This window comes from Balaenoptera ricei, chromosome 9 (assembly GCF_028023285.1).
Source record: "Balaenoptera ricei isolate mBalRic1 chromosome 9, mBalRic1.hap2, whole genome shotgun sequence".
NCBI classification, from domain to species: Eukaryota; Metazoa; Chordata; class Mammalia; order Artiodactyla; family Balaenopteridae; genus Balaenoptera; species Balaenoptera ricei.
The window spans coordinates 95,665,258-95,693,038 of NC_082647.1; the positions used below are offsets into that span (position 1 = coordinate 95,665,258).

At 39.5% G+C, this 27,781-nt stretch overlaps 1 protein-coding gene and 1 long non-coding RNA gene across 4 annotated transcripts in view; one reads left to right on the forward strand and one right to left on the reverse strand.

Annotated features, from left to right (window-relative positions):
- The window catches only part of LHFPL3 (LHFPL tetraspan subfamily member 3), a 597,562-nt gene that overhangs the window by 544,379 nt on the left and 25,402 nt on the right, over nt 1-27,781 (forward strand). The window contains exon 3 of one of the 2 annotated variants that reach the window (XM_059934133.1): nt 5,144-5,277. The exons of the other annotated variant lie outside the window; for it this stretch is intronic. Within the exon in view, the coding sequence (XP_059790116.1) occupies nt 5,144-5,172 (29 nt within the window). The 3' untranslated portion in view covers nt 5,173-5,277. Of the gene's footprint in view, nt 1-5,143; nt 5,278-27,781 lie in introns of those variants that run through there. 2 annotated transcript variants of the gene reach the window in all.
- LOC132372087 (uncharacterized) overlaps nt 1-27,781 on the reverse strand; it is a 102,303-nt gene that overhangs the window by 2,785 nt on the left and 71,737 nt on the right. For both annotated transcript variants that reach the window (XR_009505088.1, XR_009505086.1), the window contains exon 4: nt 6,277-6,450. This is a non-coding gene — a long non-coding RNA (uncharacterized LOC132372087). The remainder of the gene's footprint in view (nt 1-6,276; nt 6,451-27,781) is intronic.

The window sequence follows — 27,781 nt, forward strand, 5'->3', positions numbered from 1 at the left end:
TTTGTGGCATTTGGCAGGTAGATCAGTAGTATGGAGGGTCCAAGAAGGCTTCATGCATAGGGGGGGCCCTTGCAGGAATGGCTGGGAAGGTGGGCTCAGCCAGGCCATTCTCCCTGTCCACATACTACCAAGGCCTCTCCATGTGGTCACTCCAGCAGGGGAATCAGAAACTGCCAGTTCTCTAAAGGTTCTTAACACCACTAATCATCAGAGAAATGCAAATCAAAACCACAGTGAGATATCACCTCACACCCATTAGGATGGCTAGTCTCAAAAAAGCAGAAAATAACAAGTGTCAGAGAGATGTGAAGAAATTGGAAACTTTGTGCACCGTAGGTGGGACTGTAAAATGGTGCAATAGAAAACAGTATGGAGGTTCCTCAAAAAATTAAAAACAGAACTACCATGTGATCCAGCAATCCCACTTCTGGGTATATATCCAGAAGCATTGAAAGCGGGGTCCTGAGGAGGTATTTGCACACCCACGTCATAGCAGCACTATGCACAATACCCAAGAGGTGGAAGCAGCCCAGATGTCCATCAGCAGATGAATGGATAAACTCAGTGTGGTACATACATATAATGGAATATTATCCCACCTTAAGAAGGAAGGAAATCCTGTCACAGGTTACAACATGGCTGAACCTTGAGGACATTATGCTAAGTAAAATATATACCAGTTGCAAAAAGACAAATACTGCATGATTCCACTTAAAGGAGCTATCTAAAGGCATCAAATTCATAGAAACAGAAAGCAGAATGGTGGTTACTAAGGGATGGGGGTATGTTACCAAGAGAAAGGGGGATGTTGTGTAATGGGTATGGAATTTCAGATTTGCAAGATGGAAAGTCCTGGAGATCTGTTTCACAACAATGTGAATATACTGAACACTACTGGACTGTAAACTTCAAAATGGTTGAGATGGTAAATTGTATTTTTTTTTTTTTTATAAATTTATTTATTTATTTTCGGCTGTGTTGGGTCTTCGTTTCTGTGCAAGGGCTCTCTCTAGTTGTGGCGAGCGGGGGCCACTCTTCATTGCGGTGCGCGGGCCTCTCTTGTTGCGGAGCACAGGCTCCAGATGCGCAGGCTCAGTAATTGTGGCTCACGGGCCTAATTGCTCCGCGGCATGTGGGATCTTCCCAGACCAGGGCTCGAACCCGTGTCCCCTGCGTTGGCAGGCGGATTCTCAACCACTGCACCACCAGGGAAGCCCCGGTAAATTATATTTTATGTGTTTTTCTTTTACCACGTTAAAAAATAAACCACCAGTACTCTTAAAGCCCAGACTGAAGGGGAGGGGAGCATAGACCCCATCTCTCAAGGAGAGGAAAGGCAGAGAATCTGCAGCCAGCTCTACCCTGCCACACCCGCTGTGGGGCAGATCCTGTCTACACCACCTGAGAGTATAGATGGTGAGATGTTATTTCCAGGGGACTGTATTCAACCTCCCAGAGATGAAGGGTGTCAGAAGGCACTATCAGAGGTGGGCACAGTTTGAAACAATAGAGTGAGAGAAAATGACTAAGCTTGTATAGCCGATGAGAAAAAATGGCCTGGAATTCCGCCCTTACTCATTTTCACAACAAAGATTCAGCAAGCTATTCTGCTAAAAGCCTGACCACCCCCACGAAGCATTTTTCTCACTTAGACAGTGCCTGCCCCTCAGCTCTCCTGACAGTGGGAGCTCCAAGCCCTAACTGAATAGGTCGGATAGGAACAATACGCAGAAGCAGATCACAGGAGACCTTTCAAAGCCGGCAAACACATAGAAAATTCAGCGACACCACAGCATTTAGACAGCCTGGACAATGTGGCCGTTATAAATGCTGCTCTCATGAGCAGCGATTCAAATGACAGCTTCGTAAAGGGTTTGCAAAGAGCCCTTTGGAAATGAAACATGGGCGACTCGGAGCCCATGACGTGTTACAAGGACAAACCCGGCTGAACAAAGATCCACAGCAGCACTGAATGACTTATTTATTCAGCCCTGCTCTGTACAAACCTGGGAGGAGATGACAGCTTTTAAATCGCCTCCCCTGAGCTATGCAACGTCCATGGTGCGTGGGAAATGTTAGCAAAAGTTTTGAAAAAAGCAGAATGTTTTACAAAGCGAAGATCACAGTGTAACCATGCTAATGCTGCCACCAAATTCTGCAAACGGCCCTGGTGTCTCAGAATTATTAGGCAGAAGGAGTGACAGTAACATCTGGAGAGGGAAACCCTGCCCTTTATCCTATTCCACCTGCTGGCTTCACACGTCTGTTTGAAGGGCTAGCCCCTTCCAAGCTTTCAGGTGGAAAATTCTTTGTGCAGGCCATTTAAGTGATTGCTGTAGAATTCTAATTGTACTCCTTTGGCAAAGTGTTGTCCTGGTCTTGTATAAGGAGTGTTGGTGTTCTGATCAACCCTGGAACACAGGTGCTGGTTCTTTTAGCCTGGCACAGGCTGCAGAATTCTCACATGCCCCAGGGTTCCTGTTGCGTGGTGGCGTCGCGCACTAGGAAGAAGGAATACACAGTGGGAGCCATGTCTGAGTAGCCCCAGCCCAGCCAGCTTTCCCAGGAGGCCTCCTACAGGGCAGCCCGTGCTCGCAGCAGGACCGGGGCTAGGGTGAGGCAGATGAGGAGCCTAGCACGCAGAATTTAAGGAGGCCCTCGCCCTGCATTGGCACGACCCTGAGAGTGAGCGCCTCCTTAAATCTCACACCCGAGGAGCCCCACTTGCCTCCCCTAGTCCAGGCCTGGCTTGCAGGCTTCACTCTCTCTTTTCCCATTCACTCTTCAGCTCCCCACCCAAGGTCAGTACTGGGGAGTATAGTCCCAATGTGGATAGTGGTCAACAAAGAAGAGAACTGAAAGAAGGAAGGGCTGAGTAATCGATGGTGAGATGACAACGAGGGATCCAGTGAGGCATTTGGCTACCCGGAGGCTACCCGTGACCCAAGACCAAAGCAGATCCGGGAAGGGTTGGTGATGAATGACTTGTCCTGGTCTGCTCCTCCGCCATGGGCCCAGATGGTGGGGCATAAACAGGAAACCCTGTGAGACTGGCCACAGAGGTTCCCTTCCTACAAGAAGGCTCAGAATCTTCCCAGGGAGGTGCCTACCCTGTAGGAAGCTCCCTTCTCCCCAGGCTTGGGTGTCAGAACTAAAGCCCTGATCTAAAGCCCTTCCACCCCTGTTTGCTCTCTTCCCAGCCCAATGGGATGTTATAAAGCCAAATCAGGCAGCTTAGAGCTGGGGAAAGAGAAAGCCGGAGTCTCTCTGTTTCCTGTTTCCGAGATGCTAACAAATGGTTCACACCACGTCAGGCTTTTCTATCATGAAATCAGGGGTCTGTTCATTTGCAAACCTCAAGACAATGGGGACTCCCTCTGGCCTCCCTCTTGCCCTACATCACACAGGTATAGTCCTGAGAAGTGCACTTCCCGGGACTACCTTCTCTTCCACACGCACGGCCACTTTTCATCGCCCATTTCCCTGTTCTCCTTCCGACACTTACAACCCCACTCCTCCTCCCCCTCCCCCTCCCCCACTAGCACCTTTCACAAATCTTACTTGAAAACCCAGGCATGCAGCTTTGTGGATTTTAAATAGAAAATTATGCAGAGTGAGTGAATTATGCTGGAGTAGTGGAATCATGGACCCACAAGCCCAACTTTGGATTCCATCGAGCAAGAGCACCTCCATGACAAGGCAACAGAGACCACACAAAGTTCAGAAGTGCCTGTAGCACTGTGTAAAATCCACGGATGGCTTGCTTATGTTGCTTATCTGAAGAAATCACTCTGCCAGCGTGATTCAAGCTCACAGAATCATTACAGACTAATCATCATTATGACATGATCATATTTCAATTATCCCCTGTGTAGTCTGGGTACATTACAGCAACTTCTCTCACTGAGAGAAGTTCGTTAAAAATCATAAAGTGCATTAAAATTTTTTAAAGCATGTTGGAAAACAACAAGGGGATAAATTCTAGAAACAACGACAGAATCAGAGGTTTCCCTAGCACTTATTCAAAAAGCATAATCTTATCTTGAGATGTGAAACGAGGACTAAAACTGAATAATGAGCCAATTGTTTTATTATAATTTGTGTTTCTAAGTGCTCTGTGATGCAAAACCCAACAGGCTGTTTTCTTTCAGCCCCAATCTGGCCAACTAGGTGCACTGACCGATCTTAACAATATATAACATGCCCTTAAGCCCTGGTTAACAGTGCCAAAGTCTATGAAAATCATCCAAAGAATAGAGTCGATCATACTGTTTGTGGTCTCTATCAATATAGGCACAGTCACTAATATGTTGGAGAAAAGGAAAAGCAGCCATCCCCTGAGCATTTGTCCTAAAGAAAGAATTTAAGAGAACACATAGTTTTATAATGCAAAGATATTCATTATTGATAATAACAAAAGAAACAGAAACCTACCTACATATCTGACATTTGTGAAATCACTGAGAATGTAATATTGAGCGTGGACTGGAGAGGAATGAGAATGGAATGGAATATTGTGCAGTCATGAGAAACTGATGCTGATGATGCAGAGTGCAAACGCAGGAAATGTAATGTTTTTAATATAATGTTAAAAATGTCATCTATACTGTGATTCCTACTATACCAAATAAGTGCACATTTAGATAAGAAATAGAAAGAGACATGGGAAGAAAACCGTTCATGTCTCAAGGTGATTGGATCATGGATGATTCATCTTTATAATCATTCTTTTTGTAGCTGTTATAATGTTGATTGGATAATAAAGTAAAACTTGGAAGGAAAAGGAAAATACTCAAGGAGACATTTTCTATGCCAGGCAGAAAAATCAATGATGCTTGGGATCATTTTGCCTTCTTCCTTGCTCTTTCAAAGCAGCCTGTAATCTTCACCCACACATAGGGAATATGCATGTCTGGGTTATCAGGGGATCCCCTCACCAGGAAGACTGTGCTGTTTGTTTAATGGACCAGAAACCTCAAACTTTTCAGTCTTTTTTGATAACAAATCTAAAGTGCATTGGAACCATTTGTTGGTGTGGTTTTTCCGTGACAAATATGCACAAAAATCTTGAGGACAGAAAATGATGCATTTCTTCTTTCTCTCTTTTGTCTTTCTCTTCCCCACCCCTTACCCCCTTCTGCAGTTCTGCTAAGCCAATATTCTCTAGAATGAGCACAAAACAAATCAAATAACAGCTAAACAAATTGAATAACAGCTTTTGTACATCAACATTGAGAAGGAAGACGCTTGGGAGAGATCAGAGTACCAAGATGGATATGGGCGAGAGTGAAGCATCCACTGTCAAAGCACCTTCTAAATCTAGAGCGGCAGAGATGGGAGTGATTTTCTGGAAGGAGATGTGATCACGGATTAAACACCAGCTCATTGGAAACTATCATTGAATAAGAGCAGATAATATTCATGAGAAATCACATTCAGGAAATATTTTAAGGAAAAGGAATATAAATGTGCTAGAATTAATATGTAAAATATATATGTACCGAAGTTTGTAAACTGTCCTTTTTTAATCAAACAGAAAACAAAAAGCTTTAACCTTTAAAGATTATTTTAAAAAAGGCAGTCCATCCTAAATTATTCCTATTTCAATAGCCAAGAAGCTGATCAAGCATCAGTTATGGAGGAAGCATCTTAGAAAATGCCTGTGAATGTTTTCATAGGAGCCATGACCTTTGGTTCCCATGTCTGCCGTTCATTTATGTCACTGTGTAATTAGTTAAAACCACTCGGTTAAGAGATGTAACGCTTCAAACTTTTTACCAAGTCTGTGTTCAGTTTAATCTGTCTGTACACGTTATTACTGAGAAAGTGTTTCTGACATATACTATTACTCCATCAAGCTGTATATTACAGGAAGTACATCTTTACATCATAGTTTCCCGAGCAACGTAGATTTCCCTATCTTTCAGGAAACAGCATCAAGGAACTCTGAAAAATATAGAAAGCTCATTTTCACCTTGGATGCTTACATATAATGTATAGGCTGCTATCAAACAAACACTTTTTCTAATTCTCCCTAATATATGCATAGGAATTTAATATACTTTATAAATAGCATCTAAAATACCTTCTTTTTTTCTATTTCTTTGCCATACATAACATCAGAAATCCATATCCTTTCTTTCCCTTACTGACAGGCACTCATTTTTATTTTAAAAAAACACCATTCCATTAAACCCATTTCTAAATGATAGTAAGTGGTACTAACAAAATAAATAATAATTTAATAGCCTTAGAAATAAATGAATATAAACTTACACAGGTCGAAGAAACTTGATAGGAGTAAGTTGCCTTTTTGTTTACTAATGTTGGTTTCAAGAAAACTCAATTGTTTTTTAGTTGGTTGGCATTTAGAAGTAGTGACAAATGATCAGTTGTCTTCAACAGTCTTTTGCTCCCAGGCTTCCCCCGCCATCACCCTCACCACGTATCCTGCCAATATGCAACAACAGAAAAATATTTAATATTGAAGTAGCCAATTGCTTGAGAACGAAAACAAGCTAAAACGTATGTGTGTGGTAATCAGTGTAAGCCAAACCATGTGCTATACCTGAGCAGAAAACATGAACATGTAGAATGCCTTCATTTTTAGACTCAAAATTAAGATCCAATTAGTATATATCACTGGAAGAGCAGACAGAGGATAATACAAGAAGAATCAAGCAAGGTACAGATCATGGTTGTTTTCTCTTACCCTGTCTCTATTAGGACCACACTCCTAGTTTTGCCAAATGTTTCTGGTACTACATCTTTTCACCATAAATGAGATTATGTTTCAAATGGCTAAAAAGTATATTACAGATACAGTCAAATATGTGAAACTCAATTCACAAAGATATGGATTTTCTAAAGAACCAAATTAGGGGAATACTTATTATCTCTAAAGTATTAGCCGTTCTGGGAGTTATTTGTTGCTTTAAATATTAACTCTCCCACTGCATTCAAAACACCCTGCTTACTAAATTTAATTACACACAACTTTTCAAGAATTCATTTTTGATTTAAAGGGAGGTACCTCTCTACTTTATCTATAATGAAAATAGAAGGTATTGGCTTTCTCTAATCTATGTAAATTACAGATTCCACTGGGAGTCCTACAACACTAATAGTGGTGTTTATGAACATGAAAAAGTGCTTCCTACCCACATGCAGATGTTTTTAAGAAATTTTTTCCATACAACCTAAGTGTAATTTAGCATACCATAGTGCTCTGAAGATGGGTCATTGACAATGTACCATTTGTACATAGGTAATACACATGTAAGTCACTAAATGTTAAGTATACGAAGTATGTTTTTATCTTTTTTAAAAAAAGTGACTCCCTTTCTCATTCTGTTCTGTTGTATTGCGTCCAAAAGTTGTGTGTAATTTTTTTAAGGTCCAGGATATAAAGAAATTTGTTGGAATATCTGAATTTCTGTAAAAAATAAAAATAAGATTTTGTTATTTAAAAGATTGTTTGGTGGTGTGGCACACATTTGGTATATTCAGCATCTGTCTTTGTCCAGTGATCCAGTGACAGGTGATGATTTGACTGAAATAACTATCTTCGGAAAATCTCCTTGCTGTCAGATTCCATAATATTTGTCAACAGCAGACACTTATTGGATGTGCAGGACCCTCATCATGTGGAAAGCACGATTAACATCTTCAAAGCCTCTTCTCGCCAAGTGTAGATACACCTCAAGCTAAATCTTTATAGACTCAGTGGAATGAAAGTGATAAATGAATAGCCAGACTGTTAAGTAAAACCTGACATGAAATATTCTGAAACATCCAATTAATTGCTCCATCTCGACTTCTGCATATTGAAAACAGCCACCTGTTCCTCAGACATGAGCAGCCCTTTCACAGTGGTTCATATTGAGTGTGTGTTGTCTGGGTAGGTCCCAATGCCAGATCCTTCATTTACTGTATGACCCTAGACAACTCTAAGCCTCAATGTCCTCACCTATTAAATGAACACAAATAGTAATGCCTGGGCCCCATAGTGTTGTTGTGAGGCTATAAATTAAGGTATAGTGCTGTGCTGGTGCTTGACTTGTAGGAAATATTCAAAGAATTTTAATTCCTTCCCTCCTACTATAGGCAAGACATTGAAGAAGAAAAGAAACATAAAACACAGCCTCTGCTCTCAAAATGTCGAAGATAATTAGAGTAACATTTATGGGTAAGGATTGAAAACTCAATACCTTCCAGAGCCAGGGAGATAAGAAAATTACCAGAGCAAAGCAAACTGGGATGGGGAGATAATAGGAAGTAGGGGGCACTGTGGAGCACTGGAGAGCCTAGGTCTTGTCTAAAGAGATGACATTGCCAATACTCAGCTCTAGTCATTCACCAAATATGCACTGAGTCGCTGCTGTGTGTCAGGAACTGTTCTAAACCCTGGGAGGATAGTGGCAAACCAGACAAACAAGGTCCCTGCTCTTGTAGGTCTCATGTTCTAGTAGGAAAAGAGATAATAAACGGGAAAATGTCAGTTAATGATAATAGGTACCCTAGAGGGAATTAAAACATGGTGATGAGATGCAGAAGTAGGGAGGTGAATCAAGGAAGACTGCTCTGAAAAGGTGGCATTTAAAGTGAGACCTGAATGATAAGAACAAGCCAGCCAGGGGGAGCCACTAGTGTAATGGCTCTAAGGCAGGAATAAGGTCACTACTCGTGAGGAGCAGCAAGGTGGCAGGGAGGGGATGTGAGCTGTGCCAGGAACCAGCTTCCGGTTTGGTAGGCCAGAATGGATGGTACATTTTTTAAGTGTTAGAGAAAGCCATTTGAGGGTCTTAATAGGAGAGAGATGGAAACCATCTTACATTTTTAAAAGATTACTCTTGGCTTCTGCTTCTAGCAGTATGACCTAGGTACTCTAAAAAGCCTTCCTCACATTATTCTACCAGGTCTTGGATAAATTACAATGAGCTTATTTTAATTTTTAAAAATTTTTTATTTTGTATTGGAGTATAGTTGATTTACAGTGTTGTGTTTCGGGTGTACAGCAAAGTGATTTAGTTACACATATTCACATATCTTTTTTTTTTTTTACTTTCAGTAAGATATAATTAAAAGGAGAAAAAATGAAATAATTTCACATCACTCCATGGAATACCACTCAGTGAAATAAACTACATTAATGAAAGTAGCTCTAGAAAATACTTTTCTTGACAATTTCTGTCAACACTGGTATAAACTTAATTATTACGATTGTATTTATAAGTATATATGCAAGACTCAGGAACTAAGTGATCACTTCATGCAGAGATGTAGAACAACTGTATTTCTATTCTTAGAAACAACAGGAACTTCATTTTTCATTTTAGCTGATGACAGCAATATTCTTTTTTTTTGTTTGGTTAGATGATTTATTTTTTCAAATAGTTCGCACAGTAATTAAGTTTATAAGTCCATATCTATTCTTTTTCAGATTCTTTTTCCATATAGGTTACTGCAGAGTACTGAGTAGAGTTCTCTGTGCTATATAGTAGGTGCTTGTTGATTATTTTATATATAGTAGGGTATGTATGTTAATCCCAACCTCATAGTTTATCCCTCCCCCCACTTTCTCCTTTGGTAACCATAAGTTTGTTTTCTAAGTCTGTGAGTCTGTTTCTGTTTTGTAAATAAGTTCATTTGTATCATTTTTTTTTAGATTCCACATATAAGTGATATCATATGACATTTGCCTTTCTCTGTCTGACTTACATCACTTAGTACGATAATCTCTAGGTCTAACCATGTTGCCACAAATGGCATTATTTCATTCTTTTTTTTTTTTTTTTGTCCCATCTTTCCCCTTCATGCTGCAGACTGCAAAATCCATCTCCACTCCAGACCCACACACTGTGCTCCTGCAGGAAATGATGTCGGCCCCAGATTCGATTCCCAGAGCCCTGCCCTAGGTCAGGTCAGGGGAGACTGGTCATCGGGTTGAAACAACCTGGGGCTAATCTAGGACAAAGCCACCAGCAAAACCAAAATAAAAAGCCATCTGGGTTTTTCTGCGTTGACCTTAGACAGAACCAGTGTTCTCCATTGTAGAGTTCCCGAGTTTCTCTTCCCTATGTTTCTCATTCCCTGCTCTTTTGTTGGAAGTAAGCCGCTAAGCCCAGCCCACACTCTAGGGGACTCATCTGGCTTTATCATCAGTAGAAGAAGAGATAATAGTTCTCCTTTACTGAGTGACCGCCATTATGTTTCAGGTACTATCCAGGCTGCAGAACACACACTAGTTCAATTCAGTTTTAATTCCCACAACACTCGGAGCTTGGTGGTCTTATCCACATTTGAACGACTAAGACATTGAGGCGTAAATAGATAACTGACTTGCTCACAGTGGCAGCTCTTGTGCTTGAACCAGGCCTGTTCGACTCCTCCAACGGTCACTTGCAAAGGCAGTACCAGCCCCAGTGTTTGCAAAACTCTTCAGCTCAAAAGCCAAATTGGGGTTGGTGCTGACAGAAAGTTAGAGAGAGTACACAGAAAAAAAAAAAAAAAATCTCATTCTTTTTTATGGCTGAGTAATATTCCATTGTATATATGTACCACATCTTCTTTATCCATTCATCTGTCAATGGACATTTAGGTTGCTTCCGTGTCTTGGCTATTGTAAATAGTGCTGCAGTGAACATTGGGGTGTATGTATCTTTTTGAATTATTGTTTTCTCCACATATATGCCCAGCAGTGCAATTGCTGGATCAAATGGTAGCTCTATTTTTAGTTTTTTAAGGAACCTCCATACTCTTCTCCATAGTGGCTGTACCAGTTTACATTCCCACCAGCAATGCAAGAGGGTTCCCTTTTCTCCACACCCTCTCCAGCATTTATTGCTTGTAGACTTCTTGATGATGACCATTCTGACCGGTGTGAGGTGATACCTCGTTGTAGTTTTGATTTGCATTTCGCTAATAATAAGCAATGTTGAGCATCTTTTCATGTGCCTGTTGGCCATCTGTATGTCTTCTTTGGAGAAATGTCTATTTAGTCCTTCCACCCATTTTTTGATCGGGTTGTTTGTTGTTTTGATATTGAGCTGCATGAGCTATTTGTATGTTTGGAGATTAATCCCTGTGGGTCGCTTCATTTGCAAGTATTTTCTCCCATTCTGTAGGTTGTCTTTCTGTTTTGTTTATGGTTTCCTTTGTTGTGCAAAAACTTTTAACTTTAATTACGTCCCATTTGTTTATTTTTGTTACAGTGAGCTTATTTTTAATACACAGCTTGGCTTGCAAGGAAGTAAGAGAAATCCCAAAGTCATAAAAAAGAAAAAGAGTAAAAAGTAGCATGCAGTGTAAGCAAATACAAAATCCATATATCAGAGTAGGGAATGGGAGGAGGCTAAGCCTTGGGCCACTGGAAGTAGATGGGCTAAATTTGAGAATCTCACCCTAGACCAGGACATTTGAAGATGGGCATAACCTTAGACAAGGGTGGCCTAGGAAGAATATTCATGCTAGCAAACCAAAGAAGCTTATCAAGAAGTCTGTCTCCACACTGATTCTAGATAGGGTGAAAAAGAAAAAGAGGAATAGTCACCCTCTGAAATTTTTAACCCATGAAACTGGCCCCCTCTAGTCTGGAATTCAATCTTACACTCTCCTTATGATCAAAGAAACTCCAAACCAAGAAATCAAAGCACTTGCTAGAGCACTGGTAGCTGGCAGATCTCAGGCACACAGATCTCACCAATTATGTTCAACAAAGTAAGTGCTCACAATATTAAAATTACTAAACACACAAATAAACCATGAGACAGAATCATCAGAAATAATTAACAGATTTATTGTCCCAGAGATTTTAGATGTTGGAATTACTAGATAGAGAATAAATATAATCATGTTTTATATGTAAAGAAATAAAGGTGATTTCTAAAAAATAAAGAATCCATTAGATACAACCAGATAGATTTGAAGGAAAATGCTTAGAATTGAAAAATATGATCCCTGAAATTTAAAATATAATTTGTAAATTAAATATAAATTAGATGTAATTGAAGAGGAAAGTTGTGAACTAGAAGACAAATCTAAAGAAATTTCCCAGAATGAAATACAGAAAGCCAAGGGGTTGGAAAACGAAAAGAGGCTAAGAATCAGGGAAGATATATGTGTCTAATCAGAGTTCCACAGGAGAAATAAAATAATGGAAAGACAATATTTGAATAGAAATTGTTTGAAAATTTTCCATAAATGATGAAAGATATGAATCCACACATATAGAAAGCATGATAGATATCAAGCAAGATAAATGAAAAGTAAATTCAAGCATGACAGTAAAAGTGTAGTCCAAAGATAGAGGAACTACCATAAAAGTAACCAAAGAGAAATGTATACCACCTACAAAAGAACAATTTCTAGACTGATAATAAATACCAGAGACATTAGCATAATTTATTCAAAGTGCTGAAGTAAAATAATTGTCAGTCTGAAACTGTGTTTCAGCAAAACTCGTTTTTCTAATTAACTGTTTTTTAAAAAATTTCAGTTGATGTACAATATTATATAGCAAAACTCTTTTTTAAGACCAAAGATGGAATACAATCATTTTCAGATAAACAAAACCTAAGGGGATTTACTAGCAATAGACCAACATGGATAAAATTTCTGAAAATGAGTCAAGAAGTATGGTTTGAGGGACTTCCCTGGTGGCGCAGTGGTTAAGAATCTGCCTGCCAATGCGGGGGACATGGGTTCGAGCCCTGGTCTGGGAAGATCCCATATGCCATGGAGCAACTAAGCCCATGCGCTACAACTGTTGAGCCTGCACTCTAGAGCCTGCGAGCCACAATGACTGAGTCCGTGAGCCACAACTACTGAAGCCCACGTGCCTAGAGCCTGTGCTCCACAACAAGAGAAGCCACTGCAATGAGAAGCCTGTGCACCACAATGAAGAGTAGCCCCTGCTCGCCGCAACTAGAGAGAGCCTGCGTGCAGCAACAAAGACCCAATGCAGCCAAAAATAAATAAATAAAATTAATTAATTAATTAATTTTTTAAAAAAGAAGTAAGGTTTGAGATTCAAAAAGGAATAGAGAGCAAAGAATTTGGGACATGTGAATAAATCTGAACAAACATTGTACAAATTAATAATAAAAAATTAATTTGTGGAATGAAAAAAGACAACTAAAATACTGGCTAACAATAACACATAAATTAGGATGAGATAATCAGAGTTTAAGAAATGTGTATTAATTGGGAAGAGAGTTGAGATATAGATGAATAATAGCTCACAACTGATTGTTTATAATGCACCAGACATATGTAATAACTCACTTAACCCTCGTAACAACCTTCTGAGTTAGATACTATAGTTATCCTCAGTTTACAGATAAAAGAAGTGGCACAGAGTTTAAATAATTTACCCAAGGTCACACAGCTAGTAAGCAAAGAGCTGGGTTCAAACCCAGGTAATATAACTCTAAAATGGATACACTGTATAGTATTCTCTGTGCTGTTTTTAGAAAGTTAAAAATAAATGATAAAAATTTTAAATAAACAGTAGAAGATATAGTTTCAAAACAATGAGGGGAAGTGGAATAAGAAAGAAAAAAACACTAAATAAGTACAAAAGAAAGCTCTCCCAAAAAAACAAAAAAGTAGAAAAAGCAGAACAAATAAAATGCACAATGTAAGATAGAAAAAAATAAAACCAAATTAGATAATAAACAGAAGTAGATTAAAATTAGTTAAAAGAGAGATTTTGAGATTGGATTTTTTAAAACCCATCAATATGCTGTTTACAAGAGACATATAAAACATAAGGACACAGAAAAATTAAAAATAAAAAGTTCCTTATGTGCTACACCTCAATTTTTTAAAATGTTAACATCCCACAAAGAAAATAACTATCAAACTTTGAATGAACAGATTATTTAAATCTAGTACACAATTACCCAGAGAACAGAAAGAAGCAATGGTCCTACAGGTCATTCTGAGGACAGTTTGAAAAAGGAAAACTACAGGCCCCTCTGTACCCTAATAGGAAGAGCATTCTGAAATATATCTATTTAAATCTCCACATTAAGAGGCTAAAAGATAAAAAACCATATGATTGCCTGATAAATGCAAAAAAAAAATCATTTGATAAAACTTAAAACCCGTCTATGATAATAAGAATTTTTACAAAAGTAGGAATGAGGACAATTTTCCTTTACCTAAGAAACAATTTCTATCAAACAATATACTTTTACTTGGAATTATGACAGGTAAAAAGTAGTCCCTTAAAATAAAGAACAAGACAGATAAGCCCACCGTCAGTACCTTTGTTGATACTGCATAATCTTCGCCAGCAGAGTAAAACAAGAAATAGAAGTAAAAGGGAAAAGAATATGAAAAGCAAAACGAAACTATCATCATTTTATGATGATAATTACTCTCATAAAAGATACAGGTAAATATTATTAGAATCTATAAGAAATTAATTAAATGACTAGATTTAAGATCAAAATATAAACATCACATTTCTAAAAAAAAAAAAAAAAAAAAAAAAAACTGGGGAAGTAAAAGGGAAAAACTCAAGCATTTTTTTCTGCCTTTTCTGTATAAACTGTTCCATGGATAATGAACTAGTAGGCAAAGGGAAGCATCTCATACAATTATTCAAAGTAATACATGAAAGCAAAATGGTAGAAATAGAATATCATCTTTTTGCAACCGACAATGAATTAATGAGTCTAAACATTGAGTATCAATGGCTGCTAATATGTTTTTAAAAGAGTGAAAACCAGACTTCCTGAAAAAAGAACATAAATGGATAAAACCTGAGCCTCATGAAGCATCTGGATCAAGCTGCCAATTTCTAAGACGTACAGAGGCCACAGGAACATGATGGACTATAGCATGAGTGCGCAACCAGGAAAATCCACACTGTAGAACTCTGTGTCCAACAGACTGAGTTTGCAACAGATGAGGTGTAGGGAAAAGAAAGGATGGAGGGAGAATCCGTAGATTAAAAGAGACTTAAAAGACATAACAAGGTGTTTTTAAAAAAAAAAACAGGCAAGACTAAATTATAGGGTAAAAAAATGCAAGGGAGAGATTGCTATGAAAGACAGGATAGTGGTTATCTAGGGGGAAGAGAGAGAACTGTGAACTGCATGGGGCATATAATAGAGCGACTTCTGAGATGACAGGAAAAGTTGTTTCTTGACCTGGATAGTGGCTACAGTATATCCATCTTATAGTTATCCACTAAGCTCTGCATTTGTTTCATTTAGTGTTCTGTTTCTATGCTTTACTTTACAATTTAGAAGTTTTTAAAAGTTTTTTAAGAAGCTGTATTTCTCTATCACACAGCAAGCAATTAGAAAACATAGTTTCAAAAAAATATATTATTAACTCATGATTCCCAGGAATACATCTAGCAAAATATGTATAGAACCTTTATGGAAAAAATAATAAAACTTCAGTGAAAGACTTGAAAGAAAATATTTTTAAATATAGAGATATACTATATTCACTGATAGGAAAACTCATTAGCATTATGATCTGATTCTCCCCAAATTGGTTGTTGTTGGGAGACAATTCTACATGAGCCTCTTGTGTTTCTGAAGGTCTTGTGTGCAGAGACACTGACTGCTTTTATTCCAAGCTATCTTTTCAAGACTCTTTCTATAGCTAACAGCCTGGGAGGATATAGACAGGGTCTCCCTCCAGAGCAAGAGAGTAGATTTTTTTTTTTTTTTTTTTTTTTAAATGAACTGTTTTTGTTTTTTTTTAATAAATTTATTTATTTATCTATTTATTTTTGGCTGTGTTGGGTCTTCGCCTCTGTGCGAGGGCTTTCTCTAGTTGCGGCGAGCGGGGGCCACTCCTCATCGCGGTGCGCGGGCCTCTCACTGTCGCGGCCTCTCTTGTTGTGGGGCACAGGCTCCAGACGCGCAGGCTCAGTAGTTGTGGCTCACGGGCCTAGTTGCTCCGTGGCATGTGGGATCTTCCCAGACCAGGGCTCGAACCCGTGTCCCCTGCATTGGCAGGCAGATTCTCAACCACTGCACCACCAGGGAAGCCCGAGAGTAGATTTTTTATTGTTCTCTAAAAAGATAATGTCTCCCTCTGGGGCAAAGATCAGGCTGACTCATTGCCCATTATAAAAGATGCAGGTTCCCTAAGCTCAGTGTCCTCTCCTGTAATATAACCCACTGGACTGCAGTTACCACCCAGCCCTCTTCTCATAGCCCTCTGTCTGGAAACACGGCAAGGAGAACCAACACCAACACGCTGCTTGCTGTGCTATGAGTAATAGATCCCGTCCTTCGTCTGTGACCCAGGAGTCTCGTGTGTTCTGCCAGCATCAGTGAGACTGTGGCAGGCTAACTTATTCATTTGCAAGTAGGATAAATCTCAGACCCTTCACAGTTCCTCATAGTTAACCACTTGGGAAAAAAAGAGAAATTAGATACCTACTTACCTTGTACACAAAAATCTACTCCATATGAATTAAGGACTTAACTGTGAAAAGCAAAAATTTAACTTTTAGAAGAAAATATAACCTAAGAAAAGGGAAAGATTTATTGAACAAAACACAGAAATCATAAAGGAAATAATAAAGCCAACTAGATTAAAATAAAAGACTTCTGTTCATGAAAATATTCCATAAAGAAAGCTAAAAGCCACAAACTGGGAGAAAATATTTGTTAACTTTATTACTGGTAAAGGATAACAATACAGAATATATAAGAACTCTAGAAAATCAATTTCCTAAAAGCCAAAAAAAAAGGACAAAACAAACAAAAGATATGTACAGGAATTTAATAGGAAAGGAAACGAATGGCAGACATATGAAAAGATACTCAACTTCATTAGTAATTTTAAAATGTAAATTAATTGCACAATGATAATGTCCATTTTATTGGCATAAATTTAAAGCACTAGTATGATTTACAGCAATAGGATTTCTCATACTGTTAGTAAAAGTAAAATTTGGTATAATCACTTTGAAAGATAATTTGGCGTTATCTTGTAAAATTGAGCATTTGCATACACTAAATTCATCAATTCTATTTCTAGGTATATATGCTTGAGAAATTATTGCCCATAAGCACCAAAAAACATGTACAAAAATGGAAAATACAAATATTTATCAACAGAGAATAGATAAATTGTGGATTTATTTATGTGGATAATTAACTTATTAAATTGATTAATACTACTATAAGTATGGAAATGAAAAAATATAAGTTACAAATATAAACATAAATGATTATATTATATTAGATATATACTTTTGAGTGGGAAAAAAAACAGCAGATACACTATGGCTCCATTTTTATAAATCTCAAAAACAAAGAAAAACTAAATTGTTTGTTTAGTGATAAATATCTATATGGTAAAACTATAAAGTTGTAAGTACAGAAATGATAAAAACAAATCTCATGATTGTGATTACTTCTGGAGAGTTGGGAGGGATTATAATCAAGGAAAGGTATACAGGCAATTTCAATAGTTCCAGATCTTAATTGAGTGGAATGCATGCATATATATAGATATATTTCAATGAAGATGTCAGCATTTTAAGAAAAAACAAGTTTTTAGATGAAAGCACTAACTGAATCTTTAAAATATACTTGACCATGCACAAACGGTAAATATTATTTTCTCTTAAACTGGAAGTAAATCTATATCTGTTAGAAATAATGCGGCCAAACAATGTGAATCTGAAGAATTTTGTTGCCAACACTTTATAGCAAGTATATGAGCCAAAGTGATTTAAGTTTGTAAAAATGCAAAATAGTATAAACAAAACTTGTGCTATACCAGATTTGAACATCTAGTGAGAATAACATTCAGACTAAGTTTTCTGCATTGTGTTCTTTTTGCATTCATTTTTCACTTTTATTAAAGGTTCAAAACATACATATATATCACATTTTTGTATCAAATATTATCTAATGAAATAAGATAAAACAAATTGAATATTTAAAAAGGTAACTTGACAGTTGTGAGGAAAAGAGACAGTAGAAGCAGGGGCATTGGGGGAAGGCTATTGCAGTAGTCAAGGTAAGAGAAGGCGGTGGCTTCAACTAGAAGAGTCAGTGAAGATGGAAAGAGGTGGATAAACTTGGGATGGTGTTGCAGACTGGGTCTCCTGGGAAGCTGACTCTGAGAAAGATCAGGGTGAAATAAGTGTATTAATCAGGGCTCTTAGCATCAACTCCCTTGACAGGGAAAGAAAGGGAAAGGAAGGGAGCAGGATGGGCAGAGGAGAAGTTGGCTGTGTCTCAGTGAAGGCCTCAGCAGAGTCATCCTGTGTTAGGAGTCGGGCCTCAAGCGTCAGTCACTGTACATGGTTTGTTTACCCCCAGGAAAGGGGTGTGACCTTGAGTGTGGTGGCTCTCTTCAGGTGAGGGCAATTTCCAGAGAGGGCAGAGTGGCTGTGAGTTGGCAACACATCCAGCAACTGTGGGCATAAGTCCCCTAGTCCCCTCTGAGGGGCACGTCACAGCATCTACTACAGATATGTGTTGGGGGAATAGGAGACTTGCTGATGGATTGAATGTGGAAGATGAGGAAAGAGAGCTACTGATTTTTTGCTCTGAGAGCAGATGGTGGTGCCATTTACTGACATAGGAAGAAGAGGAGGAGGAAGAGGTTTGGGAGATGGAATTCCAAAAACTCTTTTCTGTGATGTTTAAGATGCTTATTAAAAATTCAAGAGGGAGGCTTCCCTGGTGGTGCAGTGGTTGAGAATCTGCCTGCTAATGCAGGGGACACGGGTTCGAGCCCTGGTCTGGGAAGATCCCACATGCCGCGGAGCGACTAGGCCCATGAGCCACAACTACTGAGCCTGCGCGTCTGGAGCCTGTGCTCCGCAACAAGAGAGGCCACGATAATGAGAGGCCCATGCACCGCGATGAAGAGTGGCCCCCGCTTGCCGCAACTAGAGAAAGCCCTTGCACAGAAACGAAGACCCAACACAGCCAAAAATAAATAAATACATAAATAAAATTTTTTAAAAAATTCAAGAGGAGATGGCAAGTTAGATAGGCAGTTAGATGTAGACATGTGGACTCCTAGGGAGAAGTCCAGGGTAGAAAACAAAACAAAACAAAACAAAACAAATTTAGTAGACATGACAAATAGATGACTTTTAAAGCTCTGAGACTGGATATGATCATTTAGGAAGAATATACAAATAGAGAAGAGGACCCTGACCAAGCCCAGACCACGCTGACTTTAGAAGTGGGGCAGAGGGACTTCCCTGGTGGTCCAGGGGTTAAGAATCCACCTTCCAATGCAGGGGATGTGGGTTTGATCCCTGGGTGGAGAACTAAGATCCCACATGCTGCGGGGCAACCAAGCCCACGTGCCACAACTACTGAGCCTGCACACCACCACTAGAGAGCCCACATGCCACAACTAGAGAGCCCACATGCCCCAACTAGAGAGCCCACACGCTCTGGAGCCCATGTGCCCCAGCTAGAGAGAAGCCTGCATGCTGCAGCGAAGAGCCTGTGTGCCACAGTGAAAGATCCTGCATGCCACAACTAAGACCTGATGCAGCCAAAAATAAATAAATAAACGAATATTTTTTTAAAAAACTGAACTCATCTTTTTTTTTAAAGACTAGTTTTTGTAAGTCAATTTATTTTTTAAAGTAGTTTAACTTTATTTATTTATTTATATTTATTTTTTGCTGCATTGGGTCTTCGTTGCTGCACACAGGCTTTCTCTAGTTGCGGCAAGCGGGGGCTACTCTTCGTTGTGGTGCATAGGCTTCTCATTGCAGTGGCTTCTCTTGTTGCGGAGCACGGGCTCTAGGCGCGTGGACTCAGTAGTTGTGGCTTGTGGGCTCTAGAGCACAGGCTCAGTAGTTGTGGCGCACGGGCTTAGTTGCTCCGCGGCATGTGGGATCTTCCCGGACCAGGGCTCGAACCCACGTCCCCTGCATTGGCAGGCAGATTCTTAACCACTGCGCCACCAAGGAAGCCCCAAAACTGAACTCATCTTTAAAAAAAAAAAAAAAAAAAGAAGAAGTGGGGCATAGGACAGGAGCCAGCAAAGAAGACTAAGAGAAACCCATGACATGGGGTATAATGGAAGCCAAGTACTGGGGGAAAAGTATTTCAAGAAGCAAAGAGTAATTAAGTGTCAAATGCTGCTGAAAGGTCAGGTAAGACAAAGCAGAGAGGAGACCACTGGATTTGGAAATTACGGGGGTAACTGGTGTCATTGACAAGAACAGTCTTTGTGAAATAATAGAAATAAAATATGAGCAGTGAATTAGGGAAAAGAGTTGAAATTGAGGAGGTGGAGGCAGCAATATAGACAACTTTTACAAGAAGTCAGTCATAGCCATTTGAATCTGAGAGACTAGGATTGGTTGCTAGCTTTTTGAGTTTCTCAAGATAAGATGGAATTTTTTATAATATCAATTGTCCAATAAGTTGGTACATTGTTCAACACAGTGCAGACCAACATTGTGAGGATCAAAAATACATCTAGGAATCAGGTTCAGCCAGGGGGTTATGAGTTTCTGACTTCCATCAAGAAGGCGAACTCTCAAAAAGTAAACTATTATAAATATCGTGGTAGAGCATGCTCCAGGACAGGTGAGTGAGTACAGGAAACTTGCGGAGGCTAGAATGCATAGAAAGTTGGGGAAGGTTCACTTAAAATGACCCCAGAGAGGAAGGCAAGCCTCAGATGGACTTTCTCAAAGTCAAGATTGAAGGAGGAGGAAGAAAAAATTGCTGGCAAACGCTTGTGGCCAAATCACCTATCCTCCGATGTAGCATTTATCAGCACTAACACTTACATTCTGAATTCCGTGTGGCCCTCTCATTGATGTTATTTAGGTCCGAGAGCCAGATTGTCAATGGCTTTTCATTTCAGCTACTTTGATGTTTGGACTTTATTCTGCAGACAATAGGAAACCATTGAAAGTTTTTGAATAGGGGAAAGATATATAATCAAAGTGAGTTTTAACAGGATTATTTCTTCAGCAGTGAGCAGGATGGAGTCAAGCAAGGCTAGGTTAGAAGCAGAAAGTCCATGTAGGAGATTTTTCTGGTTGTGGAAATGGAGAGTAAGAGGTGAAGATTGATGGGTGTGGGGCATTAGAAAACAAAGACAGTGCTCAGTCTACATTAGTGTGTGTGTGTGTGTGTGTGTGTGTGTGTGTGTGTGTGTGTGTGTCGGGGGAAGGGAGGAAGGGTGACAATGGGGTTGGGTGGGCCGACATGTCAAAAGCAATAATAGCCAATATATGGATGGCACAATATAGCTTACAAGTGCTTGCACATCCATTATCTCATTTGCCCTCACCACACCCTTGTGAGCTCTTATTATGCCCATTTAACAAATGTGGAATCTGAGGCTCAGAGAGGTTAAATGATTTGCCCATAAGGTCACAAGATGTTGTTGACTATGGGTGTCCTCACTCCGTGTTTTGACAATGGCTTTCAGATACACTTTGGCTCTTGATGGTCTGTGGGCAGGAGTCAGCCTGTGTTTGCCTTTCGAAAGGCATGTCCTGAAATTTCAGTTTCTTGGAGGGATTGGCTGGATTCCATTTCTTTGACGCTGGTTCCCTGTGAACTTTCTAGAAGAGACTATAATTTACATATGACAGCTGGAGAGAAAAAAAGAAAGAATCCATTTCTAAGTTAGTTTTCCATTTTGACTCCAGGCCTTCTCTGAAATGAAACATTATTTCTCTCTCCTAGGCAGGGTAACAGTTAGATCATTAAAATTCTCATCCTGTGAGAGCCAAACCTTGGTGAACTGAGATGAGAAAATGCATTTACCTCTCTTCTCACTGCCTGCCATTCACTCTCTCAAGTAAAAAGCTGGGGATTCCCTTCTAATGGGTGAGATCTATTTCATTATCTCAACCACAAGTCGATAGGCCCAGGGGCTCAGATGTCAAACCAACCTGTGGGTCAATTCTAGCTTCCTGAATTACTTAAATACTGGCTTTTTCTCTGGCTGGCTTTTTCTCTGGCATTAACTGAGAGGAACTTCCCCAAGGACTAAATTGACAGCTGTATTTTCAATTATGGACTAAAGGCTGCTTCTTATCCAAACCAAGATGGCCGACTGAAAGAATCCCAGAAGTATGTGGATGTGATGTTACCTTGCTGATGCACTTTCTCAAGTCAAAATATTTACTTAAAACTTTGTCTTCCTCCAAAGCAGGAATTTCTAAAACTTTAGAAGCAGCTTTCCTTATAAAAGCCTTTACACTTTTCAGGTCTTTTAACTTTAAAAAGCTTGTGAATTCTCTTCTAGGTGATTAAAACCCATTTTGAATTAAATACAGTTGCCCTGATCTTGTCAAAAATGATGGTGCTTTCCTAGAGCTTAATTTACTATACAGAATTAGAAAGCAGTTGGATTTTTTAAAATTGATTTATACTGCCATCTAGTGATACATTTCATTGCAAATTTCAACACCCTAGAGTACATTTCGGTAGGTCTGCTAGGTTACCCTTAAAAACTTCGTAGAATCGAGGATTTATGCTTTCAAATAGAAAGCAAACTAGCTCCTCTACACAGCGTACAAGGCCCCTCTCATATACAAAGGCTAAGAAAAAAATTTTAACACAGATATAGAAGGGAGCTCCCAACAGAGGTCCTGTTAAACCACAGAGGCTTCTTACATTAGCTTTTTCACTTATATCTTTGATTTTTATCGTAATTATCCCACATAAGCTGTTTATTTCTCCTAGGCAAATAAATTCACTCCTGGCTGACTAATTTAATGGCCACTCCATTTGAAAAAGTAGAATTGCATACAGGTTAAACATATGGGAGCTACCATGATGTTGTCCAGGTTCAAATCCTAGCTCAGAATCTGCAATCTGTGTGCCCTTGGAGAGTTATAAAACACCCCCATGGGCTTCCCTGGTGGCACAGTGGTTAGAAATCCGCCTGCCAATGCAGGGGACACGAGTTCAATCCCTGGTCCGGGAAGATCCCACATGCCGCGGAGCAACTAAGCCCGTGCGCCACAACTACTGAGCCTGCGCTCTAGAGCCCGCGAGCCACAGCTACAGAGCCTGTGTGCCACAACTACTGAAGCCCACACACCTGGAGCCTGTGCTCGGCAACAAGAGAAACCACCGCAATGAGAAGCCCTGCGCACCGCAACAGATTAGCCCCCGCTCGCCACAAAAAAAGAAAAGCCTGCGCGCAGCAACGAAGACCCAACACAGCCAAAAGTATAAATTAATTAATTAATTAATTAAAACACCCCCATGCCTCAGTTTCCTAATCTATAAAAGAGGGATAATAATCAAATCTACCTCACAGAGTCATGCAAAAGACACTATACTCAGCACAGAAACTAGCACAAAGTAAATGCTCAGTGGAAACACAAGGTACCATTATATTGGTGGATCACAGGCAGTCTAATTTGCATAGCCGCTGAGGATGCGGAGATAGAAGAACAGCTCCCTGTCCCATTCCATTAGCAAATAGATCTTTGGACACAATGAAGACCCAAGGTCAGGTCTCTGGATACTAGAATTATTATATGATCCAGCAATTCTAGGTAAATACCTAAAAGAATTGAAAACAGAGACTCAAACAGATTTTGTACACCAATGCTCATCACAGTATTATTCACAATAGCCAAAAGGTGGAAACAACCCAAATATTCATCAGCAAATGCATGGATAAACAAAATGAGATATATACATTAATGGAACACTATTCAGCCTTAAAAAGGAATGAAATTCTGATACATGCTGCAATGTGGATGACCTTGGAAACATTATGCTAAGTGAAATAAGTCAGACACAGAAGGATAGATGTTGTCTGATTCCGCAATATATGAGTTACCTAGAATAGTCAAATTCACAGAGACAGAAAGTAGAATGGTGGTTACCAGGGGCTGGAGGAAGGGGGCAAAGGGGAGTTATTGTTTAATGGTTACAGAGTATCAGTTTGGAATGATGAAAAAGCTCTGGATATGAAATAGTGATGATGGTTGCACAGCAGTGAGAATGTACCTAATGCCACTGAATTGTACACTTACAATGGTTAAAATGGACTGTGGAAAACAGTATGGAGTTTTCTCAAAAAACTAAAATTAGAACTACCATATGACCCAGCAATTCCACTCCTGGGTATATATCCAAAAAAAGCAAAAACACTAATTCAAAAAGATACATGCACCCCAATGTTCATAACAGCATTATTTACAATTGCCAAGACATGGAAACAACCTAAGTGTCTGTCAACAGATGAATGGATAAAGAAGATGTGGTATATGTATACAATGGAATACTACTCGGCCATAAAAAAGGATGACTTTTTGCCATTTGCAGCAACATGGATGGACTTGGAGGGCATTATGTTAAATGAAATAAGTCAGAGAAAGACATACTGTATGATATCACTTATACGTGGAATCTAAAAAAATACAACAAACTAGTGAATATACAAAAAAGGAAGCAGACTCAGAGATATAGAGATATATAGTGGTTACCAGTGGGGAGAGGGAGGAGGGGGGGCAGTATAGGAGTAAGAGGTAAAAACAATTATGTATAAAATAAGTTACAAGTATATTTTGTACAACAGAGGGAATATAGCCAATAGTTTATAATAACTATAAGTGGAGTATAATCTTTAAAAATTGTGAATCACTATATTGTACACCTGTAACGTATATGATATTGTACATTAACTACACTTCAATTTTAAAAATTAAAAAAAAAGAAGAAAGAGATAAACCAGGCTGGAATAGGCAATGTACTGGGAGATATTGAGAAGGTGTTTCTTGAACTGGCCTTAAGACTATGCCAGCTTTAAATGATCTGGGAGGAGAAAGGAGGGATCACGTGGGAGAACCCAGCCTGTTCTGAGCATGTGGGGGAGTTGAAAGGACAACCTTCACATCTTCTTGCCACAAAGACTCTGCCACCAATAATGATTCCACTTGGTTAAATAAGAAATAATAGAACAAATAATAATAATGGCTAACCTTAGGTAGTGCTAAAGACTTTGTGTTTATTACCTTGCTTAACCCTCATAATAACATCATGAGGTAGAACTGTAGTTATCAACCCATTCTACAGAGGACGAAACTGAAGCTCAGAGAGTTTAAATTCCTTGCCCAAGACCATGTGCTAGAGAACAGCAAAGCTCCAGACCCTGGGCTCTTCACTGCTGGATTAAACTACCACTGGTTAATGAATGACACATTTTTCACTCTACTTAACATTTTCCCACCACCTAGATCACCAAACAGAAAGGTAAACTAATTTTAAATTAGCTCCAGTTAATATTAAGTCAACAAAGCATTATCTGAATTAGTCTCAAAGTAATGATTCTTAATCTTTGGGGGTCAGAGCCCCCTTTGAAAATCTGACAACAATTAAAGCCCCTCGTCCATATACACACAAAGTTTGCATAGAATTTCAGGGACTCCCTGAAGCCCAGGAGGAGCCCTAAGTTAACATTTCTTGACTTCCCTCTTCCCGAGCCAAATAAAACCCCTCCAAGTGCAAGTGGTGTGGGTGTCACACTGGGTCCCAACTCCTCCCATTAGCACAGATCATCAAGGGTGCTGGGGCAGCTGCTCTGCCTACACACATAATCAAATCATAAACTCTCTTCAACCATATTTGTTCTGTTGAATAAGCATTTGAGTTCTTGGCAAGCGTCATAGTCTGGGAATGCTGATGCTTTCATTCTGCCTGTGTGGAGGGGAGCAGGCTGTGGGTAGGCCTTCTGGAGGAAGGCTGTGTGACCAGATACTGTTGCTGCTGCCCCAAATACTGTCAGGTGCCACTGGCCGCTGGGGTGGTCAGAAGCCACTTCCAGCCTAGGGGCCAAGATAAAAAGCAAACAGAATTAACCTAACTGCCATCCTGGAACAGTCCTGCTCCATGTGTATTGGAGAAGATCAAAACATAATAAATAGTTCCCTTTCCCCTCACTCTTGAGTCTAGCAGCTGTTTTTCTCCTCTCTAATTTTCTTCTATGCAAGGAACAAAACACAGACAATATGGTATAATGTTAAAAAATATTTATAATGTTTATAAATATATAATGTTTAGGAGACAGATATAGGTTTAAAGCCTAGCTTCACCACTTACTCGGGCAAGTTACTCAGCATCTCTGAACCTCTGATTTCCTTTTTTTTTTTTTTTAATATTTATTTGGCTGCACTGGGTCTCAGTCTTGGCATGTGGGATCTTCGTTGTGGCATGGGGGATCTTTAGTTGTGGCCATGCGGGATCTTTAGTTGCAGCATGCGGGATCTAGTTCCCTGACCAGGGATCGAACCCAGGCCCCCTGCACTGGGAGAGCAGAGTCTTAGCCACTGGACCACCAGGGAAGTCCCTGAACCTCTGATTTCTGTTTTAGAAAATGTTGACACAAATGTTTATATTACAGAATTGTTGTGAGGATTAAGTAAGGCAATACACTTATATTCCTGGCACATAATGAGTACTTAATAAGCAGCTACTAAAACCAGACCTCATGGTATTTATATTTCTGGCTATCAAGTTTCCACTGAGATTAATAACCCTGTTAATCTATGTGTTTAAGTCCTTGAATATCAAGAGCTATTGTGATCTCAAGGAAATATAAAAGAGCCATACATCCTAAACCCGATAGTTCAGAAGCTATAACTGCTTTCTCAGCTTTCTCTTCATTCCTGGCACAGAGCTTGGTGAACAACTGAATGGTGGCAGGTACATGTGGGCCAGAAGTTACTCTGGGAGAGCCAGGATCACCTTAAGAAATTAGCAAGTGGAGCAGACGTCCTGTTCACTGTCAGAAGACAAGGTCACTGTTAAATCGTAACTTCCTTGATGAGCACACTGTGTGCGGGAGAGGCTCGGTCTTCAGAAGTTTTCTGCAATCCTCTGGTTCCCTGAAAGGAGTTGTCTCCAAAGAACCTTTGGGCAAGCTCTTCCTCTCTTAGCTTGGACTTAAGGAAAGACCTTGGGGAAATCAGCTGGATTTATTTACATCCTAAATCTTTAAAGCAAACAAACAAAAAAGAATTTGAATTTACAATGAAAGACACACAATAGCCTTGAAGACTTAACAAAATAGAACCCAGGATTGAGGGGAAAAAGGAGAAGCAGATGCGATAACCCTAAAGTATACCTCAGTTGTAAATTTCACTCTGCACTTCCCAAACAAAAAGAGAGACAGTAGGTTTCATAGCTCTAATCAGAAGAAAATAAAATACCATTTGTAGGGGGAGATACAGCTCTTTCCTGGTACTAAAACCTGGTGAGAATTTCTCATACAGTAGAACATACATCAAGAGCTGGAGTCATGCCAGGTACTGTCCTCACAACTGTTTTACAGTAAATAAACAGTTTTCATGTAGCTATTTATTATAGTGACTTGAGATAAAACACTACCTCAAGGGAGATGATCAGACAACACCAGAATGTGGGACCTTCCAATGTGGCTTAGTGTCTTCAAAAAGTCAATATCATGAAAAGAAAAGGTGGTGGGGGGAAATGTTTAAGATGAAAAGAGGCAAGATACTGAAGAGACAGAACCATTTTCAACGTATGAATCTTGGTTGGTGAAGAAAATCATTGTAAGACATTTTGGTGGTAGTCTAAGAATCATGAATATGGACTGATTATATATTAGATGATATAGGAAATTATTGTTAGATATGATAATAGCATGGTGGCTGTGTAAAATAATGTCTTTTTTTTTTTTTTTAGTTTATCTTTTTGGCTGTGTTGGGTCTTCGTTTCTGTGCGAGGGCTTTCTCTAGTTGTGGCAAGCGGGAGCCACTCTTCATCGCAGTGCGTGGGCCTCTCACTATCGTGGCCTCTCTTGT